The following is a 23505-nucleotide window of genomic DNA, read 5'->3' as shown; positions in this document are numbered from 1 at the left end:
TCTCTGATTTATTTTTTCCAAGTATATAATCACTACATAATCATTGGCGTTTCTATAATGGGTGCAGTGTGTACGGCCCCTGCACCCATTTAATATATTTACCATTCCGGAGTCCCGCGGCGAGTGCCTTCTAGTGCAGGCATAAATCACACAGAAAATGGCCGCCGTGGCCATTTCAGAGTGATTTGCGCATGCGCAGTGGAGATGTCCCCTGGAACAAGGCGCGGGCGCCATGTTCCTGGAGACCTGCGCATGCGCAGTAGACTCTGTCAGCATGCCAGAGTCTACTTACTGCCGGAGAGGAGGGGGTCCGTGATGAAGGCTGCATTCGGGTCCCCTCCTCTCTTAAAACGCCCCTGTACATAATGTAAGTTACAGGGAGATTGCTAGACTTTTCATGGAGTCAGGGAGGTTGCTACTATTTCAGGGAATCTTTCTGACATTCATGAAGAGTGGGTAAGTATGGTCCAAATTGCATACGACGCTCCATAGCCCATGCTTGCCTACCCTCCCGGATCAGCCCGGAGGCTCCCAAAAAATGTGTGGCACTCCCGGCCCCCCAGAAAGGTAGGCAGGTCTAATGGATCCGGCTGACCCCCCGCAGCCCCCCTCAGTCGTTCTTCATAGATGATGCGATCCGCGCTGAATCGTGTCATCATAGTCCCGCACTCCGCTATTCAGTGTCAGTAATCTGGGCATTGAATAGCGGAGGGTGGGTCCACGATAATGCAATAATGCGTCCATGCCCCTCACCCCATACAACCCACCTGCGACAAGGCCACACCCCCTGTTATATCGACTCGGCTGCCCCCTCCCACATGGGGCAGCTGGAAAGTCAGTAAGCCTGCCATAGCCTCACTAACATGGATCATTTTTTGAGCATGCTCCATGTGAATTTAGGCATTCATTTAACTCCGTATTATCCCCAGTGAGTGTATAGATCTTTACCCACTGGCATCAAAAATCATGCTTTTCCTAACATGAATATGGCTTCGGTGGTAGAATCCAATTTTTTCAAACACTCATAATCACTTGTGCTTGCAGTTTTTTTGTTTTTTTTATTTGTATGCAATGCATTAGCAGCAGGGTCGGATTAAGGTTGGTGGGGGCCCTGGGCAACAGAGGTTGTGGGGGCCCCACCAGTAAAGTTGCTGCCAAAGCCCCCCCCCCCCCCCACACACACACACACACTTACTTGCCTGGCTGCAGAGACCCTTCCACACCCAGTGTCCAGCGGCACCGCACTACAGTGGAGGAGCTCTAACTAAAACTACAGCTCCCAGCATCCCTTGCTTCTGATAGCAAGGGCTGCTGAGAGCTGTAGTTTTATTTAGAGATGCTCCACCGTGTAGTGCTGTGCTGCCGGACACCGCTGCTACCCCAGGACACCGGCGCTAACCCCCTGTGCTCGGCGCTGTCCCTGAACAAGCTGGGGACAGCGCCGCCAGAGCACATACAAAACTGTGCATGGAGGAGCTCCTCGCGGTCGCTGTTAATTAACAGCTGAGCTGCCAGAGGGAGACTCCTCAAAAGCAGTGTTCAGGGGCCCCGGGACAGCCGCCTCTGTCGCCCCTAGCTTAATCCGGCTCTGATTAGCAGGGTGCCCTCCAGTACTCTCCCTCCCCGTTTCATCTGCAAGCACTGGTTACCACCACATGCTACGGGTTCAGTATGGTATGCCGGCGTTCGGGCTCCCGGCAACCAGCATACCGGCGCCGGGAGCCCAACCGCCGGCTTACCGACAGTGTGGCGAGCGCAAATGAGCCCCTTGCAGGCAGTTTATTGCAGCGCAGCGATCTGGTCGGAACTGCGCATGCACCGACGCCGCAGTGCGCCAGTGCATGCCAGCCATCGTTGCCTAGCGATTGCCTCTGAGATAGAGGCAGTCGCTGGGCGGGAGGGGGATGGACGGCGGCATTAAGCCGCCATTTATGGGGCGTGGCCCGGCCAACGCAGGTGTGGCCGGACCGTTGGTGGGGCGGGCCGCGGCGGCTGCGTGACGTCACACGCAGCCGCTGCGACCCGGGGCAGCGAAGAGGTTCTCCCGGCCACAACTCCTGAGATGCAAAAGCATCGCCGCTTTGCAGGGCTACGATCAACTCGGAATGACCCCCTAAATGCTTTAGTGGTGGATGTCTGATGCGTGTTCACGTGCAAAAATCCTGGTAAATTGGTATTAGTAAATGCACAAGAATTTCACTTGGCTATTAAATTGATAAATACATCATACATATATTATAATTGGGCTGTATTTAAATGAAATACCACTCCCCTACCTTGAAAGGCCTTTAGACATATAGGGGGAGATATACTACAAATAGTGTTTTAAAAAAATGATGATCAAATTAGCTGTGAGGAGACCTGGAAAACATGAACTGTTTGGGGTCCTGAGGACAGAGTTTGAGATCCTATGGTCTGTTGTAAACAAATAACAGTTGGAACATAGTTATAAACATAGGCGTGCGCAGACACTGACAGGCGGGTGCCGCTCCGGACTCCCCCCCCCCCCCCTTCCCCTCCACGGCATTATAGTGTTCTCTCACCTCCCCTGTCCTGGATATAGACTGCTCACCTGGGCGGCCCATAGACTGCTCACCTGGGCGGCCCAGGTAAGCAGTCTATATCCAGGACAGGGGAGGTGAGAGAACAATATAATGCCGTGGAGGGGGGGGGGGGGGGAGTCCGGAGCGGCACCCGCCTGTCAGTGTCTGTGCACGCCTATGGTTCTAAATAATCAATAATCTTTCATACACTTGAGTCAGTTAATTTGTAATCTAGCTCATTAATCCTGGAATAGTGAAAACAGACATGTTTTTTGTTTATAAATAGGTACTGTATATTACACATGATCAATTAAGAAATATTTTTCTAATATTAATTGAAAATATAAAGTAGCCATGAATTCGAAAAGCGGGTGTGGCTACCACTCATAAAACACGAGGCCACCCCTCTCCTCCTAACACCCATTTATTGCCATGAGCACCTGCAGTTAGCAGTATACCCCTTCCAATTTCGCACTGCAGAACAGTCCTGTCCATAGGCTGGATGGGAAGACAGAGCCCCCAAATCAGGACTGTTTTGCTTAAATCGGAACAGTTGGGAGGTATGGTCGCCTCCAAATTGTTCTTATTTTGGTATCATGTGTGTTGTGTTTATTTTGGATGAAAAGACCGCTTGAGAGCCACTTTCTTTACATATGTTTATACTATATACACGGTCTCCCAGAAGTATTATAAGCCAGATGCCCTCCAAATAATAACACAGGTGGATAGGAAGGAATAGCGGCACTCACTTGGCATACAATCACAGTGCGACAATGATTACTTCTACGTTTTGGATTTATTTCAAAACAGTCATCAGGATGACGATTTTGAAATAAAATCGAAATGTAGAAGTAATCTTTCTTGCACTGTGATTTTATGCCAAGTGAGTGCCGCATTTTATTCCTATCCCCCTATATATACTGCCATGACGAACATGCTTCTGGCATTGAAACGTTGGTGAAACTACCAGGCGTGTTTCATGACGTTTTTTTCCTGCCGCTGATTTTCTTTCCATCCATGTGGTAGCTTGGATACATTTGCGGAGGGCAACAGGGTCAGCAAATTGACATACTAGTGAGTGCCGGACCGATTGTGGATTATATATATATATATATATATAGTTCAGAAATAGGTCTGGCACTCCTCGTCCTCCCAGGGTATCAGCTCCGGTGCCCTCCTTGAGAGACAGCAGCTCGATGTATAGTACCAGTATAAGGCGGCACTCGGAGACTTTCACAAAAGTGGAAACGTGTTTATTGTGAATCAACGTTTCGGGAGTCGAACTCCCTTCTTCAGGACACAGCAAACAAGTGCAAGACAATGTGCAAAAACATTTAAATAGCTTACCTTCCCCAGGACCGCCGGCCCCTGCCGCGGCCAGCGGCGTCCCGATCCACGGCACCCGCACTTCCGGGTACGGCAAACACCGCCCTCCGGAAGTGACGTCACTCCGTGTCCAGGCGTCGCGGCGGCAGCAGATGTAAACACAGGGGATTGACACACGTTACCATGGGGATGAGTAAACATAGCCAAAACATGATAAACTTGTGATGAGAACAATAAAAACAGTAATGACATATAAAATGTGAACACATCTGTGGAAAATAGTGATAAAAGATGAAAACAGCATGTTAAAAACAATGTGAGTACCCATGAGCATATTAAGACACACACCGCCGTTGGCAAGTGTGTGATTCTAAAAAGTAAATAAAAAAGTGCATAAATCGCACACTACTGTGACATCAATGAATCACTTGATAGAGTAACCCATATGGGTGATCAGATATTAAAGTAATTGGCAACAACTTTACACTGCGGTATCAAAACCTGCATATCATCTATGTAATTATGTCTCTATAGTACAGATGCCTAACGGGCATGTTAGACGACCATATACATTATAACAGGCATTCCAGCGGAATCTCCCAACCATGATGTGCCTTTCTACCACAAGTTAAGTTAACTGTTGTATTAAGCATTGTATTAAGCATTCCACCCACGCTCATAGAAAACAGCTTAAACTTAGATTCTCATTTAGACCACGAGGGTGGATGGTGTCTAATTTATGAATCCACCTTGCTTCCAACTGCAGCAATTTTTTTGCTCTATTGCCACCTCGCAATGTGTCTGGTACCTGGTCCACTATTTTGTAACGTATAGACGCCAGGCTATGGCGCATTTGAGCAAAGTGGCGTGCCACCGGTTGCTCGCTGCTGCCCGACACCAATGCCGCCCTGATGGCGGACCTGTGTTGGGCCATCCTTTCCTTGAACAAACACTGCGTTTTGCCCATGTAGTATAAACTACAGGGGCAAATTAGCACGTAAATGACGAAGGCTGAACTGCAAGTTAGTGGTCTCCGTATCCCTATCTTTTTTCCTGTATGGGGATGTGAAATTGCATCACCCGTCAGCATATAGCTGCAGGTGGTGCAGCCCAAGCATTTATGGCAGCCTGCTTTACGTGTCAAAAAATGTGTCATCGGCTGCCCAAGTTTGAACCCTGTCACATAATTTTTGACTACAAGGTCTTTGATGTTTGCACTGCGGGTATAGCATGGCATAATTGCGCTGTTTTTTAACACTTGTAGATTGGGATCGGTAGTTATCATCGGCCACATTTGTTTTACCTTTTTGCAGGTCCTCCTACTGGCTGTGTTGAATTGGTTTACCCACGTGACCTTGGTCGACTGAGCTATGGGCTTTTTCTCCTCTAGTAATTCCTGTCTGTTCCTAGATCTAGCCCTGGCTCGTGCCTGTTTCAGTAACCCAAGGGGATAACCCCTTTGGAGAAACTTGTTGGTCATGGCTTCTAATTGATCTTCCAGATCGTCAGGGGCACTGGTGATTCTGCACACCCTGAGGAACTGGGAATAAGGTAAACCCTGTATTAGAGCCGGAAGGTGGAAGCTGTCGTGTTTAAGGAGAGTGTTGCGATCAGTGGGCTTACTGTACACTGTTGTGTGCAACCTCCCTTCTCGCAACATAATTTTAATGTCCAAGAAACAGATTTCTGACATGTGGGTGGAGAGGGTGAATTTAACCGGACTGGGGGAGTTGTTATGTATCTCCACCACTTCGGTCAAAGCACCCACCTCCCCAGTCCAGTACAACAAAAGGTCGTCGATACAGCGTGAATATAGCTTGATCTGTCCAGCTATTTTTTCATCCTCAAAGAACACTTGGCGCTCCACCTCCCACATGTAGGCATTGGCCAGCGATGGGGCCACCGCCGACCCCATCGCACAGCCGGTGTTCTGTTTAAAAAACTTGCCATTAAAGAGAAAATAATTATGGGTTAAAGTGTATTCCAGTAGACTGATGAACAATTCCACATCGGGGCCCTTATATAATGGATTATGGGTGATAAGGCGTTTAACGGCCACTAGCCCCGCTCGGTGTGGTATGCAAGTATACAAGCTTGTTACATCTAGCGTTGCTAGGACCGTATCTGCCTGTATTGGCCCCAACTGTGCAAATTTTCTCTGCAGAGTGCTAGAATCCTTTAGGTGGGTAAAAGTGGCCTGAATGCAAGGCTGCAAGAAAAAAATCAAGATATATAGAGATAGATTCACAAAGGGATCCCCTGGCCGAAATGATCGGCCGACCCGGGGGATGTTGTGGATCATTGTGGATCTTGGGGATTGCATAAAAAACAGGGACCACTGGGTGTGAACACACCAATTTGTTGTATACTTCATTGGTAATCAAGCCCCCATCCTAGCATCTGTAAGCATCTGATCTAATTCAGCCTTATATTTAATCGTTGGGTCACCATTCAATAAACTGTAGGTGTCGCCATCAGACAGCAACCGATCGCATTCAGCTATATAGTCACCAGTGTCCAGAATAACAATGGCGCTCCCTTTATCCGCGCCCCTAATAATGATGTCTTGCCTGACACTCAAAACTTTAAGGGCGCTATGTTCTTCTCGTGACATGTTACTATACACATGTGGGGGAGGGTCATCCTGCAAGTGTTCCATCATACGTGTAAATGTTCTAATAGAGGCGTTCTGTGAGACTGGTTCAAACTTCATGCCAGATGTTAATAGTTTTATGTGAGGAGTGGATGCCCCCTTCTGTATGTACTCCGGACTTTTCCCAAAATGTTCCTTTAATTTCAACGTTCTGTTGAATTTGAACGCTTCTACCTTCCACTGGAATATATCTGGTTGTTTGGTGGGCACATAAGACAATCCTCTGCTGAGAACAGCAATTTCAGCAGGGGTCAGATTAGATCGAGATAGATTAAAGATCAGGTCCGACGTGACCTGGGGGGTCTTCCTCCCCGCCTGCCTCCTCGACTGGCCCCCCCCGTCTGGTGGATTTCTTCTGCCCGATGCCAGGGCGCGGGTGACTGCCCCTAAAGGGACGACCTGTGAGGAGACTGCTGAATCAGAGATCGCTGTTTCATCCGTTTCACTATTGCGTTCTCTGTGTCCTGCGTTTAGAGAATCTTGCTGGCTTCCCTCTAGCTGGTATATCAACAGATTTAGCCAAGTGTACACTCGATGCTGTTCGTAGTCAGCCTGTACTTTGCGGAGTTTATCCTTTTTGTACTTCAACAGCTCGAGCCTGTAGGTTTCAACCTGATTTTTGAGCTTATCTAACCAGTTAGCGGTTTTATCTTCAGTCAGCGTCTGTAAATGTTGTTCCTCGAACGCACGTAATTTGTCCCTCGTCAGATTGACCTCGCGGGTGGACTCCTCTATTACCAAGAGCATGAGGTCCATGGCACATTTATTGAGGACCGAGATCCAACGCCTGCAGAAATTGGCATTGTGCCGCCCAATGGTGGGGGTATTTTGTACACGAAACCCCCTAGGGATCTGCTTGTTTCTGTAGTAATCTGAGAGGGTGCGTCCGTGGTATATGAAATCCACTTCTCTCTTGCGCAGTTTAAACAGTTCTCTAAATAGCTCCTCATTTGAAGACACCGTCTGTTCTTCAAAGGCTGGCTCCTTTAGCAGGATATGTTCTGCCTCGATGTCTGAGAAGCTTAACGTCTCGTAATTATCACATTACAATAAATAGGCCTGGGCATCACCAGGGTCCAGTTCGGTTGTGGTCATGTCGTTTATAGAGGAGTCTGTATATCTGCACCATTGTGTACACACCTATTCGTGCCAAATGTGCAAAAAGCTGCCGCAGTAGTGTGCTAAATAAAGTGCAGAATGCTAAGTGTGAGTGACATGTGCTCCCGTGTCGAGATGATTGGCCAGTGTCCAATTAGGTAGTTCCAGTAAACAATGGTGAGGGTGCCACGGCCAGGTGGGATCCGAGGATGGCAACCACGATTCCCCCAAATATAGTCCAGAAATAGGTCTGGCACTCCTCGTCCTCCCAAACTACCAGGCGTGTTTCATGTCAGTTTTTTCCTGCCGGTGATTTTCTTTCCATCCATGTGGTAGCTTGGATACATTTGCGGAGGGCAACAGGGTCAGCAAATTGACATACTAGTGAGTGCCGGACCGATTGTGGATTTTATATATATATATATATATATATATATATATATATAAATACAAACAAAGAACCCAGCACTCACCAAAGTAAACTCACTTATCCTCAACAATTCAATAAATAAATGATGGGGGTTTAGTTGGTGGATTGGCCAATGCACGGAAGCCTGCATACCAATTTTCAAGGTACCCCACCTTCATGCAGGTCCTACACTATCACAGAGTCTTAAAACCTGACTACTTCACTGCTGTTACACACATCATCTGCCTGCTAGATTTAATGTGTACCTGCCACACCTTTATGGCTTTTAAAGGTACACTAGTCACCTTTTGCACTGGCTCAAAGATGATTGCTAAGGAACAGCTGAGACAGGTTCAGGATAATAAAGTCCACACAGGGGTGCATGAGAAAGCTAGTGGCCACGGTTAATAAGAGCTAACCATAGATTAACCCCATCGTATACACACAGAGAAAAAACCACAGCACTCACCACACCAGAAGCGGGGCACAGCTATGCACTTACCACTCACAGGGTGGGGTGCATGTAACACAGCACTCTCCACCACAAAAGCGGGATCTGTGTGTAGCCCCACACAAACCGTGTGCCAAATTAGGCTGTTATTATTGGATTCATATATTTATTTTATCTTTAAGAGAGAGTATGGGAGTATAATATTGAGAGTTGCTCTAAGTACACTAATTGTAACATTCTGTAATGAGTAAGTTTTTATGTCTTTTTTTGTGTGGTTTAAAGTTCATTTTATTTTATATCACATGTTGATCACAGGCACGTTTGCGGGTTAAGCGAACTGGGCTCAAATGAAGACCTATTCAGTTTACTCACCTGAGCGGGGATATCTGATGTCAAAGACATCCCTTGGCTAGGTGATAATTTGTGAAAGTGTTCCTTCAACTTAAGGGAGCGTGTTAATTTAAATGTCTCTATTTTCCATTGCATTGGGTCAAGTGAATTGGTTGGTTGGTACAAAACCTAGTCCTTTACTCAGAACCTTATTCTCCAATGGTGTCAAGTCCTTAGTGGAAAGATTAAATATTAATTGCGTCCCCTCTTCGGCGGCTTGGAATTTGCCTTGGGACCTCGCCTTCCTCCTCATTTGTCCCCCTCTCCTCGTGAACGCACTCCTCTTCCTGCGGCGATAGCCCTGGTATGTACCCCTAAAGGGGCTTCATCTGTCTGTTGTTTGTGCCCTGGGGTAACTTCATCTACTTCACTCGCTGAGGTGCTTGAGTAGGTGGGACGCTGATCTCGACGTCTGGAGTAATGCTGGCGTCCTGGGGCCTGTCTCACGGTACTGTTGTATAACCAGGAGTACACCCTGTGTTGGGCATAGTCCTGTTGTACTCGTATGAGTTTCTGCTTTTTGAATTTGATTAAACTGATTTTGTACTGTTCCAATTCTCCTTCCTGTTTAGCGAGCCATTCAGGGGGCGAGGATATTGAGATATCATGCTCCGTTAAAAATGTCTCAATTTTGCTCTTAGTGCTATTCATCTCTCGCGCTGCCTCTTCTATAACGAGCAACAAGAGATCCATAGAGCATTTATTTAGCACTGATATCCATTTCCTACAAAATGTCACATCATACCGCCCTATAGTGGGCATGTTGTGGATACGAAATCCTCGCGGAATTTGTTTTGCCCTGAAGTAGTCTGATAAGGTCATTCCATGATATTGATAATCTATTTCTCGTTTACGCAATTTCAGTAAATCTATAAATATATCTTCATTTGTGATGCCACAATCTGCCTCAAAGGCTGAGGTCTTAAATAGAATGTTTTCTGACTCCGCCTCAGAGAAACTAAGTGTGTCAGAATTATCACACTGTAAGAAGTGTGTAGCTCCATCATTACCTTCTTCTGCTGTAGAAGCCATCTTAATGTATGGAAGGTGTGCAAAACTTGAATTGGAAAGTGCTACGTGCTGTGCAAAGTGGTGCTTCCGCACTGTGCAAGTGTCATGCAGGTGGAGATCCTCCTGAATAAAGATAGGGATGTTTCGGTGCCTTGGTCACCAATTGGGAAACCTCTGCCAGGATCCAAATTGTAGATATGGTGCAAAACGACCCAGCACTCTTAGTCCCTTGTTGTAAAGTATAGTGCTCACAGTGCCTTCCCTCAGGGTTGCGGCCCAGTAGTACAGAAAGACAAAATGGGCGGCACTCGGAGTCTTAGTCTCAGTAGTAAAAGTGCAGTGACTTTATTGTCAACATAGACTTCAACGTTTCGGGGTTGCAGCCCGTCGTCAGGATAAGTGACAGTGTAATGTAAAGTGTATAAATACCTTTTAGTTTAGGATGACTCCTCCCGTCTGTTCAGCCCTCGCTGCCCGGATTCCGGCCGCGTCGCCCGGTCCCTCCGGAAATGACACAGCGCCGGTCCACCCAGCAAAGCGCGCTGACACTGTTGATAGGGTTGTCATGGTTACTCACAACATAAACAGTGATTACGATGAGGAAGTTTTTTACTTCCATTAACAATACTAAGCAACACATTCTGGAACAATATACATGAAAGTGCAAACGTGCCTGTGATCAACATGTGATATAAAATAAAATGAACTTAAAACCACACAAAAAAAGACATAAAAATGTAATCATTACAGAATGTTACAATTAGTGTGCTTAGAGCAAGTCTCAATATTATACTCCCATATACTCTCTTAAAGATAAAATAAATATATATATATAATTTTTTTATTTATTATTTTGTGCATCTGTATTTTTTGAGATGTAAGAATCTAAAATCCCCCATACATCTATGCAGCGATTCCCCGTCAATCCACCAACCGGATCTGGCAAATAGCTTCCAGTGATGATTGGCGATCCGTTGGGGAATCAGGGAAATTGAACGTGTTAAAAATTACCTGATTAGTAGATCCTAACCGTTTTGTGGTTGAGATCGGAGAATCAGGATTTTTTAAGTATGTTTAATATTCCCGATTCCCCAACCCGGCTATCGGGGGTTTGGGGGAAGTGCCCAAGTACATCTTTGATTGTATGCTTTAAGAGGTCTAGCATACAGTATAGATGAATCTGGATCAAAAATATGGAAGTCTTTGTTACTCTCTCACAAACTTCCATTAGGCTTATTGGTCTACAAAGATCCCTTCAATAGAATAGATATGTCTAAAGGGGCCCATACATCAGCAATCACAAAAAAAAAACAAAAAAAAAAACAATAGATTCTGTGATTTTTTAAAATATTCCCTAATCCACCAACTGTGCCCATACATTACAGATATTTTTCAATGACTTGCAAAAACTTTCAGCATATACAGATCTGCTGATCTCGAAAGGCTTATCATTTTACAGCCCCCATACATCTAAACCCCATTTCCCAAATTCCCCGACACGACTGGATATACCGTTTGGCAATCTGTCGGGAAATCAGGGAAATTCTTCAGTTTAAAAATCCTAGCTTTGCCAATCTCGACCGTTTATAATCAGAATTCGGGGAATCAAGATTTTTAAACGTGTTTAATATTCCCTATTCCCCGACCCAGCCATCGGGGATCTGGAGAATTGCGGCAAAATGTCACACATGTATGGGGACCATTACAAGAAATGGTCTGCAAATCTGCTGATTGTTACCATACACTAGCAATATACAGCCCCAATTGATCTGTGACATTCCTTATGTTGAAAAACCTGATTTACCAAATCCAATCACTGTTTGGTCAGAATCTGCAGTCTATGAACCCCATACATTGCAGATTTTATTTTTCCTTTTTTTATGCAATCATCTGCAAAATACCAAATTGCTGATGTATGGGGGCCTTTAGTCATAACTGGATGCAGCCCTAACAGGTGTGGTTGGGTTGCATATACACTTTCTTACTGTACTGAATTTATGCATAAACGCCTCTGATCTGCCGTGCAGGGTATTACAAGTGCAAGATATGTTCAACTCAAAGTACGGACACAAATTTTATATCAGTCAAATTGACGGGATGTGGTCAAAATCCCGCCAGACGGAATCCGGGTGGTCGGAATACCGACACCGGGATCCTGACCGGCACAATCTCGACATATTCTCCCTCTGTGGGTGTCCACGACACCCATAGAGGGAGAATAAATTAGTGTGCCGAGCGTCGCGAGGCCCTGAGCCGGCCCCACGCCGGCAGCGAGCCCGCAAGGGGCTGTGTTGCGCTTGCCCCCCTGTCGGGATTGTGCCAGTCGGGATCCCGGTGTCGGTATTCCGACCGCCGGGATTACGTCCGGCGGTAAAACGTACTGATCCCAAATTGACTTGTGTCCAACTCTAAATCAGATTCGCTACACTACCATTGATGCATAATTATTAATAGTAAAAGTTGCAATATTAAGTGATGCATCCTGGGATTTAAACTTGTGTAATAAACAAAGGTGTCAAGAGGGAGGAGGGGGGCCACAGCGTGTTGGAGGGGCCCTGGGTCAGCTTTGAAGCGTGCAACTTTGTATTTTTTTTTTCTCGAAAGGGCATGACCACACCGCCTGGATACAGCCACGCCCCCTCCCAGTACCTGTCCCTGTCCAGCACTCCGCTAATGAATGTGCTGTGTTTGCAGCAGAAATAGCTTCATAAATGTGCAGGACTGAAAACATCAGCCAGTAACTGATGTAATGTCAGCACTCCGGGATAGACAGATGCATATAAAGGTGATTTCCATGAAATCATCTTTACTACAACTATTTCCATTATACTATAGTCATAATTGAATAGTAATAATGTCAGTTGCAGATCATTATCAAGCTTCATAATTGTCATTACACTGAGTCACATTGTCTTTGTTTAATAATGTGTTATTATCAGGTTAGCAGAAATGGAAATGATACGAATTGTACAACTTTTATGTGTTGCTGATTATAACTTAACACACTGCAGCTAATGCCAACTGGCAGAATAAAATACTTAGCTCCCATTGTCATGCTTCAAGAGCCTGTCATGGATAACTGAATTCCTTTGATCGACTAGAATATATGGAGGTAACAGACTTTTTATTTTTTAATTTATAGCTTTTATATGTAAAATTGTCATGTCTTTATCATCGAGAATAAGAAAGGTGGCTCTTGTAGCAGCTGGTTAATTTCCTTTGGCTTCACACACCAGCTTAATGATCCGTTATTTGTGTGCCACCTCTCTCATCTACTGGCAGATAGGTACAAATTGTACCTATAAAATTATAATATACCTCTCGGTTATCTTTGTTTTTCAAATTGTGAAGCTGGCTTTGTGTTTTTAGTGTCCTCTTGTAAATATGTCCAGTGGAGCTTCTGATTTAGAAGTGGAAAATGTGCAGAATTTGGAGATGCTAATGCGTTTGTTTCTGTGTGTGTAGGAGGCAGGATCCTTTGAGATGCCATCCATATAACCTTTTGACCACTGTATAATCCTACAAGCCACAGAGTAATGGCTGGATGTGCTGAAGGTTGATATCAGGATTGCATCTGTTTTTGTTTTCCTCTACTAACCCCCCGGTGGGTATCTTTCAAGAACCACCTCTAATGCAGCAAATTTAAATGGAAAAACAAAAAAATCGGCACAAATCCAAGTTTTATTTTAAAGTGGTAGTTGTTTTGCACTACACTAAAGTGAAAATAATGATGCTCTTTGGGGGGCCTTAGCCCTGTTTGCTCATTAATTTTGCTGCTTTCTTAAGTGTCCTTCACATGTCTTCTTTTGTTTGATTTTGTAAAAATTTTATTTACAGATATGATTGTCCACTTATGTTGTTGCTTGCAGCATGCCACTTTCTGTGCCTGTTCCTGGCACAATACGCCACGCTGTAGCACCGATGGCACCATGCAGTCCTATGGGGACGCCACAAGCGATGGCGCCGGCGGGCACCTTTTTCACGGCATAGATGCTGCAGCGTGAGCAAAGATGTAAAAGGACTCATCTGTATGTGGTGGATTGTATGATGATTTGAGTTTAAGAAGAAATAAACATTTGCTTATCTGACAGAAAACCTTAACAAGATATAAGGTTTATTGATAACTCAGGGGTGGAATAAAAGTAATGTACTGAACAGACATTAGTGTTGTAGACTTTAAAAACTCTCATACTATCATTTGATGGTGGTTGTACAAGTTGTTCATTTACAAATGCAATCAGCAGACACAAAACACACCACTAAGGGGCTCAGTATTATCACCAATGTTATTTACTACGCCAGTCATGAAGAATCAACTGGATTTATGTGTTTTAAACTGGCTATTTGGCTGTAGATTTTTACTGGTATTTTTAATTCTGTAGACAGTTCTTCCCCTGCTGGTTTATAAATGAAAGGGTTTGCTCTTTGCAGACAGGCATGTTTCCTGAACCCCTAAAGGAAGCAATTGTTAGACCGCTTCTTAAAAAACCTAATTTAGATCCCGACTGCATGACCAACTACAGACCGGTATCAAACCTTCCTTTCCTAGGAAAGGTTATTGAGAAAGTCGTTGCAAATCAACTGTAAACCCGCCTGACAACCCATGATATTTATGATCCATTTCAATCAGGATTCAGGAGAAGACATAGCACTGAAACAGCCCTGGTGTGTGTGTTAAATGATCTTCTGATGGCAAAAGACAGAGGTGACTGTTCAATATTAATCCTTCTGGATCTCTCGGCAGCATTTGATACCGTGGACCATGGGCTTCTGATTGAGCGACTGATGCATTTCTGTGGTCTGGATGGCACAGTCCTAAGCTGGTTCAAATCATTTCTCACAGGCAGGTCACAGAGAGTATCGTCTGGATTATACTCATCACCACCAGTGCCATTGCCATGTGGTGTCCCACAAGGTTCTATACTATCCCCCATGCTTTTTGCAGTATACGTGCTCCCATTGGGTGAAATAATCAGGCGCCATGGCCTGGTCTACCACTGCTATGCAGATGATACACAACTGTACTTGTCCTTTGCTCCGGGCATTGATAACCCAATAGCAACCCTAAATGGCTGTCTAGCTGAACTACAGGAGTGGATGAGCGCCAGTTGGCTGCGACTGAACCTGGATAAAACAGAGGTCCTTATGATACGACCGCACCATCAAAGGACAAGACTGCAGCATAGCCAACCAACTGGACTTACACTCGGGGATTCAGAATTACAGACCAGTGATCGTGTGCGGAATCTTGGCGTTATCCTGGATGGTGGCTTGACACTTAAACATCTGATATCAGCCACAATCAAATCCTCATTCTTTCACCTGAGGAACATAGCCAGAATCAAGCACTTAATTCCCTCAGATGATATGCCAAAAGTCATACATGCATTTGTATCATCTCGATTAGACTACTGTAATGCCCTCTACCTTGGTCTACCAGCAAAAGAATTGCAGCGCTTACAGCTGGTACAAAACACAGCTGCCAGGCTATTAACCAAACAGCCCCGTTCTAGCCACATAACACCCATCCTCTACTCCCTTCACTGGCTGCCTGTACGATGGCGAATCATCTTCAAGATTGGCTTACTGAGTTTCAAAGCATTACATGACCAAGGCCCAAGGTACCTGAAACAGCTTCCGACACCATACTGCCCCACTCGATTACTGCGATCTGTAGATGAAGGACTTTTAGCAGTACCTAGAATCTACCGTAATTCATCTGGGGGTCGAGCTTTTAGTCATGCGGCTCCGACTCTATGGAACTCACTTCCACGCACAGTGCGAGAGGCCCCAACTATAGAATCCTTCAAAAGTAGACTCAAGACTTTTCTGTTTACTCAAGCATTTCCATAATGTCCCTTTTAGTATCTTCATGCTTCTGTATTTTATGAAAATGTACTTCATTATTTTCTGTACTATATTATGCTATGTATCTGTTAAGCGCCTTGAGTCCTATTGGAGAAAGAGCGCTATATAAATAAAATTATTATTATTATTATTACTGTACACTTTTGGAGATTGACCACTATTTAGTAAGGCCCTCATTGCTGTTGTGGGGGTCACACCATTGCCTAGATCTACTTGCATTCATTCAGTGTCTGTAGTGTCTGGTAATAAAGAAGAGAACCCATTCTAACTTTTCATGCAACTAGGACACTTGTGTATATGAAAATCAGCTTGTGTCCATTCACCTGTCCTATGGCGTACATGCTTACAGAGTTGAGAGTTTTAATCCTATTAATAGTACTCTCCTCTGATAGATGACAGTACAGCTGGAATGGGAATTTAAAGGGTGAGCAGGTGACTCCCATATAAACATTCCATGGATGGAAGGCTGAATAGCAGAGTTTCACAGGGCCGCCAAAACAACACGTGGTGTGGCCAATCATGGAGCCATGGCCATGTTCTGCCCAACATATTGTGCACTGTTAAGAATGTACATGCAGAAATGGGACCATTCAACCACCTCCCTGTTGGGCCCCGAGGCAAGCCAGGGTCCGGGTGAATTGTATCCACCTCATCCTCCTCTTGGCGCCCCTGAAGTTTAGTAATAATGGGATCAGTACGAAATCCTGCCGGACGGGATCCCAACGGTCGAAATACCGACACCGGGATCCCGACCGGCATAATCCCGACAGGGGGGCGAGCGCAACGCAGCCCCTTGTGGGCTCGCTGCGCTCGCCAGGCTGCGGGCATGGTGCCTCGCTATGCTTGGCACACTATTTTATTTTCCCTCTATGGGTGTCGTGGACACCCACAGAGGGAGAATATGTCAGGATTGTGCCGGTCGGGATCCCGGTGTCGGTATTTCGACCGCCGTGATTCCGTCCGGCGGGATCTTGTCTGCATCCTGTAATAACTGCAAACCACCTAATGCATTCGCCTGCTCAGACATTAGTTTGTACTATTCCACCCAGGGTAATCCCAGGCAGCGCGCCCAAGATGGCTGCCTCAACTGGTGCTTTTTGAGGGCAGAGTACACAACCCATGGAAGTTATTACCCCGAATCACTACACCAGTTTTGCATTATACTTATGTGTGCTCTAGATTTTCTTTTTTACGTCTGTGTGGCTTGTCTATTGCTGTATTACTTAAATATTATGTATATGTGCATTGGTTTTGATGTCTGTAAAGCGTGTTGAGTCCTGTTGGAGAAGGAGCATTATATAAATAAAATTATCATTATTATTATTATTATTATTTCAATTAGCCTTAACATGTAAACTCCTTCCATCGCTCATGATTGAATGCACACAATGCCACCAGTGTAGGGTGCACATTTAAATCTACGGCCCACATAAATTATCCATCATTTATTTAAACACGTAAAAGAAATGACACTGTTAAGGTCCAAAAGAAACTAAAGTTTCTGTTAACTAAAACATTTTAAACATTACATTTTCAATAGATCTCTTAATACAGATACAGTAAAACTTTTTTTTGGTATAGACTGGATATGTAATATATTTTAATTGCTGCCAATACAAACCCGGAGTCCTATCCCTTCAATACAGATACAGTATGTAATTATATATTCAGTTAAACGTTATTGGTTGGTCAAGTGGAGTTTTGGAGTTTTGACTACCCTAAGGATATTGTGTATAGTCTTTTTGTCTTTTATTGTAATTATATTGCAATTCATAAAATTGCTTTTCAAGGCTTAATTTAATCAAAGCCTCTGTATCGTCAGCTAAATATGGGCTTCTTGGAGATATATAAAACTAAACATTGTTGTTTTTTTTTTTTTTGGGGGGGGGGGGGGTTGTTACTTGCTTGTGATATACTGTATACTTGCTCCTTTCAGCATTTCATTAAATAAACCCATACTGTAGTTATATATACAAATCTATATTTGTTAATTTCTTAGCAGAGTAAATGTGTGTAGGTCAGATCCATTTGAAAGGTTATTCAAAATACATATTTATGTGATTACTCTGGCAGAGATTAGGAAAATAACGGGGCTCCCTCCTATTATAAATTAAATATTGGGGCCCACATCTCTTAAGGTTGGGTCTTATAGTACTTTTTGTGTATTTACTAAGCCTTGGATGGAGATAAAATGGACGGAGATAAATGACCAGCCAATCGGCTCCTAACTGTCGTGTGACAGGCTGGGTTTGAAAAATGACAGTTATGAGCCGATTGTCTGGTACTTTATCTCGGTCCACTTTATCTCTGTCCAAGGCTTAGTAAATAGATCATCAGCAGGGGCTTATCTAGAGAGGAGGTGGCCCATGTGCAGGCTCCATCTGGGCCCCGTACTCTCTAGCCGGCAGCGCTGTAGCACTGTCCCAGAGCCTAGAGCGCATGCGCAGATCTCTGGGAAAATGGAGTAGCGCCCATTTTCCCAGTGATTTCTGCAGGGCTGTGGGACTCTAGAGGGTAAGTATTAAAAATAATGGGTGCACGGTGTGCAGTGTGAACCCCTCTGGACCCTGGGGGCTCTTGTACACTGCACACACTGTACCCATTATAAATACCCCAGTGATCATCGGCTACTTTTGGGATGTCAGTCTCACTTAACAAAACAAACCCAGAGTTTGATGTAGGTTACTATAATAACCTCCATTAATACTTATCAGTCTTGTGACCCTAGGAATAAGCAACCGAATACTGATGTGATCCTATGACTGCTGTGTAACTGCATCTAGTTTTGTTTCTGAAACATTGTACTTGTAAAAGTAACTAGATTTAGTAGTTATTTAATAGGTGCTTCAGTGATTAACCATTCTGTAAAGGAAATCCAATTCCTAGCACCTTTCTTGAGACTATTCAATCAACAAGGACCTTTGGGGGTCTCTTCAGTATATACCTTCATTATCTTCGTATTTCTCCTGGGGACTCAGCAATCCATCACAATGAAGAGCATTACACCTCCTGTGGAAGATGTGCTCCTCATCTCCAAGGGGTTTGTGGACGTTTGGTGCTGTTTTCCATTTCAGAAAATCAGATTTTTAATTGCTGAGAATTTTTTCCCCCCATTACCTGTTAATTGTTAAACCATGCTGTCACAGGGCTGTGAAATGCATCTAGTTCCTTTAGGTTTTTCAAATACTCTAATACTAACACTGCAATCATTAAAAATAAAAAAACCTGGTACATTATCTGTGCAATCTACAGGCTCTCTCTGAGCGTCCCTCTCGCAGATACTCATAAAAGACACACATTTCCTTAAGCCTCTTTGACGTTATCAGTCTTATTCTCTATGACTGGTATGACTAACAGGAGACCGCTGAAATAGGAGGCATAGTTAAAATCCTAAGTATTTGAAATAATTTAGTTGATAATTCCCCACCGTATAATTTTCTGCAGTTCCTGCCAGCCGACCTTGTGGGCTCCTGTCAGGTTGCTAAGGGAAATCCAGCAGGATTCCTTCTCTGCTTTTCTGCTTTCCAGAATTGTTAAGATTAGGGAACGGCATTTACACCTGATTAGTTCAGAGCTTTCTGTAAAGCAATAATAAGTGTCACCGATATAAATATGAAAATCTTCACTTGGGAAAAATGAGATAGTCAACTTGCCAAAAGAATATTTTGTTTAAGTCCTGAGTTAAATTTGCGACACATCTCCTGCAGACACTCTCCATACACAGATCACCAAATCCATAGTGATCTGACTTGCGGCTTGTTTCAATAAATCGATACTACACAACAACGGAACTGGACTGAAACTAAAAATAGGGCTGCTGGCTCATTTGCGTCTCTTTACTGACTACGTCCCGCCAGTTGCCGCCATCTTGCCAGCGTAACACATATGGGAAAATGTAGTAGGGTCAGAGTTTGCGGAGGCCCTGGATTTCAACCAACTTGATTTTGCCGTGTAAATAATTGCTGCTTTAGAAAATACGGGCAACCTCGGCTGAAATACCAGACCTCCGCAAACTCAGACTTATATTTTCCCAACCGGCTTCCCTATCAAGATTGTGCATGCCAAACTACTAGGCTGTTTCTCCGACTTTGGCTGAAACGTGCTTCCCAGATGAGAGTGGGCCATTATCAGCATCCACCTTAACCTTCTCTCAGTGCCCCGGATTTTTGTATGTGCACATATAAAGGTGAGTAATCAAGACCAGTGGAAGTGCTGCAGTCCTACACTCCATTTCACATCCTCCCCATGTTTCTTGCCTTGCATGGAGGGGGCAGCATCCTCTTCTCCTCTGTGATTTTATGTTAGTGTGGTGCTGGGTTGCAGTGTATTAGTCATCACTCATTCAGAGTTATAGACAGCCCCTATAACAATTAGAACAATTATACAGATGTGTCCTCATACATTATTGCTGCAGTTGCGCCAAAGAGCCCCTCTCTTCACGCCAGGTCCAGCGAGACTCTTCTAGTGTCAGGCATCTTTTTTACATCTTTATTTGGCAAAAATGTATCTTAGTCACAAGGTGATGCAGCTTAGCCGCACCATTTGGCTGTGCTGATTAATTTGATAGGTGACACTTGTGTATCTGTGTGTAACTGAGTCTCTGAATCTGTACAAAGTAGCACCCGCAGCTTTTTTTTGCAATACACATTCTGTTCTGCTCCATATACAGACTTAGTCACACACAATATACAAACTCGGTCACACACAATATACCAGTGTCACATATCAAATTAATCAGTTTCTGGTGCATCCTAGCCACATTGCATTGCATTTAAAACCCATTTTCGGCCGAAAAAATATGCCCAACGCTAGCAAAGTTGCACAGGACCTGTCTGCTCACTTGCGCCAGGCATCTGATGCTGTGTGGCATATTGAGGCTACAGTATATGTATGAGGACACATCTGTACATGTGAGTACGACTGAGGCGATAATATATCTGTGTTTGTGTATTTTTATCAGTATTTCGTTTACTTTGTCACTTGAAAAATACAAGCTTGCAAGGAATGGCACAAGCCTCACTACTTGCAGTTTGTTTGTGAAAAGATTGTGGTCAGTGTTTCAGCATGGACTGTCAGAGACTAGTACCCATATTTTTATGACATTGGGTGGATCATCTTCACCTGTGAAATTGGGTGGATCATCTTCATCTTTGTATAGTGTGGCGCACAATCCTATGCTATACTACATAAGATTAGTGATTAGAGCGAACACTTAACACGATTGTGCAATAAACGGTTGTAGAATAATTGCACATTAACTTTCTGGAACAGTTGTTAAACAGACTATTTCTATATTCAGGTTCAGAAAGTGCACTGTAGAACTAGACAGTTATTCTTTTTACAAATAAAGATCAAAAGGCAGTGTACGTTCTGGGTGAGACTGCTTCCTGATTATGTTGTTAATGTTAAAAGCAACAATCCCAAATAGAAGCCTATTTTTCTTTAAATAGCAAATTAAGTACCTTTTTTAAAACATACTACCAGACACATGACTGCCGTAGCATGTTAAGTTATGGCAGAGGGGAAAGAAGGTGTATGGGAGATTACAGTGAAAATAGAACTCAGAGTGGCATTCCAAAATATCTCTGCTCACCACAATACGAAATGTGCCATGTGACTATGGTTACCATGGTAGTGAAATCACAACATGGAAATGGCAAAACTATATATTAGCAATAGCAAGCTGGGGAAAAAAACAAGGACAGTGGTTTAGTAATACCCCTTTTACACTCGCAGGAAAATCCCGGGATATTGCACGTGAACGCGCATCATCCCGGGATTCTTCTCAGTGTAAATGGGTACATGGACAATTTCCCGGGACGAGCATCCCGGGATTTCATCCCAGGTCAAAAGCAGGGTTGAACCCGGGACCGTCCCGGGAAGCTGTGTAGTGTGAAAGGGTCCGTCCCGGGATTCACTATCCCGGGACTGTTAAAAGGACTTGGATTGGAGCTTTCTTGGGCTCAGAAAAGCTGATGTCATCTTTTCTGAGCCCAAGGCCATTTCTAATGACATACTAATGCATTTGCAGGGATATCCCGGGATCAGTGTAAATGGGGCTGTCCCGGGTCGATCCCAGGTCTTAATGCAGTGTGAAAGGGGTCAGTCCCGGGAATGCATCCCGGGATGCATCGCGGGAAGCATCCCGGGAGTGACCCGGGAGTGCGAGTGTAAAAGTGGTATTACAGGATTTGCATTCTAACCAGCCCCAATGATTTATGTTAAACATCACACACCTCATTTACATGGGATTGCTGCATTAATAGCAGTAAAACAGGAGACGCACATTATCTGATGATCAGGCACAAATTTGTGGAAAGACAACACAGGCCTCACCATTGCATGGCAGAATTGCAGCGGGGCAGACTGCCCACTATTTAATAACTTTGACAACTTTTGTACTTATTTTATATGTGCTTGTGCTAAGTGTGAAGGAACGGAGATGTTGTGGCGCATTTGCCCGCCAGCATTAAACCATTTATTTCTCTTATACAGATGGGACTTTCTGAAGGTTGGGGACATGGAACTGTCAACAAATTAGAGTGAGGGGATGGCACAGCAAGAGTGCCCTGGGGCCACCCATTAAATGCGGGCCTACAGCTGGTTGCTGTGTCTTTGCTGTCTTTGTAGTGATTAAATAACGTACTGTGGTAGCAAGGAATTCAACATAGGATTTGTTTACATTATTTTGGTCCTATTTAAGCATTCTGTAAAAACTGTATTTTATATCTGCAATGGTCTGAGCAGAGCCTTGACATCTTACTTCAGTTCATATTCTCCAAAGATCAATAAGTGCACCTTATTTATCATTTATGTTAACTTAAATCTACTTATGAAAAATAAAAACTTATAACCCTGTTCATCAAATTCTGAAAACTTCTGTTCCAGTGTCAATTTATTTTTGGTTTTACCAAACAGCCGTTACAGAAAATAAAATTCCAAACACCAAAACTATGCAATTTACCACCTTTTCTCTTATCTGATTTACTCACTGAAAGTATCAATTCTTTAATAATCACTCCTGGTTAACTTTTGAGCTGAAGTTTTCATTAGAACACACATGGTGCCCTTCTAAGTCATACTTACTCTCTTTGGAAAGTGTTTTTTTGCAGTGCTGCAATCAGGTAGTTGCTGCCTACAGGGGGAGGGGGTAGTTGATGTTCAGGGGTGCGAATGCTTGTGCAGAGAGCTGCACAAACAAAAGTTTGTGCAGTATCTGCACAGCTTAGGCCTTACTCAGCCGCTGCAATGATCTGGCCAGGAGCTGACGTCAGGACTCCTCCCTCCAAATGGCTGGGCACACCTGCGTTTTTCCGGACACTCCCTAGAAACGATCAGTTGACACCCACAAACAGCCTCTTCCTGTCAATCTTCTTGCAATCGCTGGTGCGATCACTTTCCTTGTAAAATCCATCGCTGTCTGGCGATGCCCATCGCCGGCGGCCAACGCGCCTGCACATTGTGGTGCATACACATGCGCAGTTCAGATCCGATCGCACCGCTGCAAAAAAACTAGTATGCAATCGGGTCTGAATGACCCTCTATATCCATTGCATGCACAAAATATTGGGTATGGATCAAACGATCGTCAATTAATAGGTCGACAGTCAATAGGGTGACACCGTATAGTCAAAAGTTCGACGGAAAAGGTTTGTGTTATTTTGTATATTTAACCATATCAAAGCCATATTAGTGGAAATGTATACCCTCGCAGATTTGATTCACTCGCCACGCTGTGGGCAAGGTGCCTCGTTCC

At 44.2% G+C, this 23505-nt stretch overlaps 1 protein-coding gene across 8 annotated transcripts in view; it reads left to right on the top strand.

The window, feature by feature from the left end:
- Positions 1–23505, top strand: part of ZNF521 (zinc finger protein 521) — a 452135-nt gene that overhangs the window by 303021 nt on the left and 125609 nt on the right. Inside the window, exon 6 of one of the 8 annotated variants that reach the window (XM_063923626.1) lies at positions 22245–22531. The exons of 6 other annotated variants lie outside the window; for them this stretch is intronic. In XM_063923626.1, coding sequence (XP_063779696.1) covers positions 22245–22258 — 14 coding nt within the window. In that variant the 3' untranslated portion in view covers positions 22259–22531. Of the gene's footprint in view, positions 1–22244; positions 22532–23505 lie in introns of those variants that run through there. One more of the 8 variants, XM_063923627.1, reaches the window with a different exon arrangement.

The sequence above is a fragment of the Pseudophryne corroboree genome, chromosome 5 (genome assembly GCF_028390025.1).
Source record: "Pseudophryne corroboree isolate aPseCor3 chromosome 5, aPseCor3.hap2, whole genome shotgun sequence".
Lineage (NCBI taxonomy): Eukaryota > Metazoa > Chordata > Amphibia > Anura > Myobatrachidae > Pseudophryne > Pseudophryne corroboree.
Note: the sequence above shows the minus strand (reverse complement) of the source record. Positions and strands in the feature narration are given on the sequence as shown.